Genomic DNA, 3868 nt, shown 5'->3' on the forward strand with positions numbered 1-3868 from the left:
ATTTGATCCCGAAATATTCTAAAAAATATAATAAAAAGTGAGTTGAAAAAGTTTGTGGACTATGTTCCTACTTTTATATATTAAATTTATAACAAAATATAAGTGAGAATGAGTTAGTGAAATTTATAAAAAATATTAAGAGTGAAATGTGATAAATTTTTAGGGACAGACAAAAATGAAAATAAGTGACAAATTTTCAACGACGGAGGGTTGTTAGTTACATTTATTCTATACCTTATTATCACTCACAAGCTGTTAGTCTTTTCATTAGGGAACGAAATTTTTTATATTTGATACTGTACACATACACAACTTATTTTGATGTTTAAAATTAAATTGACACATAAATATGCGATGATGATCTCGTAACCAGTCGAAAGTTTAAAATTAAATTGAGCCATAAATATGCGATTATGATCTTCATTGTGGGTTTGAGTTTAGAAATGTACGTGGGATATTCGCGAGAATTGGACCCTTTCATCAACATAGTAAAAAACGAAGCATAATCCATGTATAAACACCAGCTGTTCCATGTTTTTAATCTCAAATTTTGGGATATCCATGGAATATTTTTTAGTCACACTCACAATTTTTGTATCCTTCTACGTGTAGGATACCGTTACAGTCCTAATCCTGCTCACGTGGTATATCATATTTATATCCACAATAATATCTACTAAATCACACACACACACACACACGAGCAAAAAAATCATGAGTTATGAAAACTATGATCCCAGTTTCCCGGACCAGCCCGTGGTGGACATGTACCTCCCGATATGGGCCCGCCTCCCCGCCTTCCGCCACAAGCCCGCCTTCATTTGGGCCGAAGAAGGGGCGGAAGGCCCCTCCTTCTTAACCTACACTCAGCTCAACTCTGCAGTGCATTCCATTTCATCAGCGTTGTCACAATCTTTGCAAAAGGGCGACACTGTGGTCATACTCTGCCAGCCGGGCCTCGAGCTAGTGGAGATCATCTTCGCTTGCCAACGAGCCGGTCTTATCGCGGTCCCCGTCACCCCTCCCCACCTCTCATTAGCAAACAATCACAACCACCACCACTTTGTGAGGCTCTCCCAAACGAAGCCTTGCGCCGCCTTAGCCACGCGCAGTTACATCCGCGTTGCAGGTGAGGGGGCTTTAGCCCCCCCTTACCAATTTTTTTTAAAATTTTATTTTATAAAATCTTTAAATTTATTCAAATTTTGTGTAAATTATTATGCAAAATCTCCTATGGATAACATAGAATATGTTTTTAAGTATTATTTTCTGCTTCCGTCTCTGACTATGCAGGAGAATACTCCTCATGCGCCAGCAACCGCCTGTCGAAGCTTCTAGAACAGCTCAGATGGATCGCGACAGAGGATTTGACAGAACAAAGTGAGCATCGGGAGACGTCGGGATACGAGGGATGCAGAGCGAGCGAGGTGTACTTAATCCAGTACACCTCGGGAGCCACTGCTATCCCGAAACCCGTCCAGGTAACGGCTGGCGCGGCCGCCCACAACGTCCGGGCGGCGAGGCGGTCCTACGACCTCCACCCGAACAGCACGATCGCATCGTGGCTGCCTCAGTACCACGACTGCGGGTTAATGTTTCTTCTGTTGACTATTGTATCTGGGGCAACGTGCGCGCTGGCATCACCCAGCGCGTTCGTCGCCCGCCCAAGGATGTGGCTGGAGATGCTCACCGAGTATAAGGCCACCTGCACCCCCGTCCCCTCCTTCGCGCTGCCCCTCGTCGTCCGCCGCGGCGGTGGGACCTCCGTTCTTAATCTAAAAACCCTCAAAAACCTAATCATCATAAACGAGCCAATAGTCAAGCCTTCCATCGACGAATTCGTTCGAGTTTTCTTCCCATTTGGGCTTAATCCATCGTGCATATCTCCATCTTACGGCCTGGCGGAGAATTGCACCTTTGTTTCAACGGCGTGGAGGAGCGGCGGCGGCGGTTTCCCAATTCACAAGAATCTACTACCAAGCGCAAAGCTTCCTACTTCTAGAGAAGAAATAATAGAAGAAGACATCGAAATCATGGTGGTGAATGAGGAAACTCACGAGCCCGTCGACGACGGCGTGGAAGGAGAGATATGGATTTCTTCCCCGGGAACCGCCCTCGGGTACCTCGACCACCCGTCGTTGACGCGGGAGGTCTTCAACAGCCGGCTACGCGACAGAGTAGCCAGCTGCTACGTCCGGACCGGCGACAGGGGAGTTGTCGCCGGAAAGGAGAGGTATCTCTACGTAATGGGGAGGTGCTCCGATGTGATCAAGGGCGCGGTGCATCCCCATTACGTGGAGACTGCTGCCTACGGCAGCTGCCCGAGGCTGCTGAGGCCGGGGTGCCTCGCAGCGTTCGAGCATCGCGGCGTGGTGATGCTAGTGGCCGAGGTGCTCAAGCCCGAGCTAGAAGATAATGCTTTGGTGAGTGTATGTGAAGGCATTCAGAATGCGGTATGGGAGGAGGAGAGGGTGGAGGTGGGCGTGGTGGTTCTTGCGAGGAGCCGGAGTGTTCCGAAGACGACGTCGGGGAAGGTGCAGCGATGGGCGGCAAAATATGCGTTTGAAAGAGATGAGTTGAAGGAAGTTGTGAGGGTGGTATTTGGTAAAGATGGATGTAAGTCTACGGTGTTTGGAGGGAGAGTGTATGTAAAGAGAGTTAGGGAGAGTGAGGGACAAGGGATCCTTCTTGCTGGAAATCGTCTTTCCTTACAATCCTCGTTGTAAGAATAATGAGCCATATATATTTGTTAAAGTGATCGTAACTGTATTTGTATACTCCATTTCATATGTTAACGAGTGGCTAGTTTTCTTTTACAATATTACTCTCCCTCGGTCAACCAAATGTTGTCAACGTTTATCAATTTGGTCGGTCCATAAAATATCATCCACTTTGTTTTGTTTTTTTTTTTCAATTTTAGATATTGGTTCCACTTTCCACTAACTCATTACAATCATATACATATATAAAAGTGAGATCCACATTCCACTAACTTTTTCAACTATTTTTTTTCACATTTCTAAAACCTATGCCGAATTAAATATAGACAACATTTGATAGACAGAAGGAGTATATAAACTAGGAATAGGCATCAGTTCCGTCTACAATGCCCATACTTAATAAAGTTATTTGGGGCTAGGATGTTATGTTACATATTCCCCCGTCCCTTAAATTTTGTCACATTTTTCCATTTTCGTCCGTCCCACAAAATTTATCACATTTCATTTTTTACCATTTTCGATAGTGGACCCCGTATTCTACTAACTCATTCTGACTAACATTTTATTATAAAACTAATATATAAAAATAGGACTCACTTCCCACTACTTTTTTCAACTCACTTTCCATTATGATACTTTCGGATTTTGCACTGTTTTAAGGACATTATTTGCTCCATTTTTTAGTGTCAAAGTTGCATTACATGTGTAGAAATCATGGTATTAAATATGCCCGGTCAATGGATTTTGACCAAATAATAAATGTGACGAGACATTTAATTTTGTGAAATTAAATGACATAGCGTCGATCTACATTTTACGTAGATAAATGTAGTATATTCACTTTCTCAAATCCGATTTCCGGTGAGTGAGAAATAGTGGATTAAAGTTGGGCATAATTAGCTTTTAATTAAAGCTTGGAGTTGGAGCTTAGGGAATAATTAACTAGTGTTAATTATCCCACATTGGAGGATTAACACATCTTTTAATGTGTATAAATTAAGTGACTTTATGTTACTTAATAATTATAGTGGACCAAGATGGGTGAAAGAGCCCACACGCGCGCACACGCGCGCGCCGCCGCCGCCCGTCCGCCCGAGCCCGAGCCCGTGCTCGTGCTCGCGCTCGCGGCTGCAGGCCTCGGGCCCGGG

At 44.3% G+C, this 3868-nt stretch overlaps 1 protein-coding gene across 1 annotated transcript; it reads left to right on the forward strand.

Annotated features, from left to right (window-relative positions):
* Window positions 1–714: 714 nt before the first annotated feature.
* On the forward strand, window positions 715–2726 carry LOC121764181 (long-chain-fatty-acid--AMP ligase FadD26-like). The gene is made up of 2 exons (XM_042160237.1): window positions 715–1129; window positions 1294–2726. The coding sequence occupies exons 1-2, from the start codon at window positions 715–717 to the stop codon at window positions 2724–2726; spliced, it is 1848 nt and encodes a 615-aa protein (XP_042016171.1).
* Window positions 2727–3868: the final 1142 nt, after the last annotated feature.

Source organism: Salvia splendens, chromosome 14 (assembly GCF_004379255.2).
Source record: "Salvia splendens isolate huo1 chromosome 14, SspV2, whole genome shotgun sequence".
Classification (NCBI taxonomy): domain Eukaryota; kingdom Viridiplantae; phylum Streptophyta; class Magnoliopsida; order Lamiales; family Lamiaceae; genus Salvia; species Salvia splendens.

What these genes read in the sequence shown, in the direction of transcription:
- LOC121764181 (XM_042160237.1), top strand. Translation starts at nt 715, where the DNA reads ATGAGTTATGAAAACTATGATCCCAGTTTCCCGGACCAGCCCGTGGTG. An exon ending in CAGTTACATCCGCGTTGCAG is followed by an intron (nt 1,130 to 1,293) that starts GTGAGGGGGCTT and finishes CTGACTATGCAG; the next exon opens with GAGAATACTCCTCATGCGCC.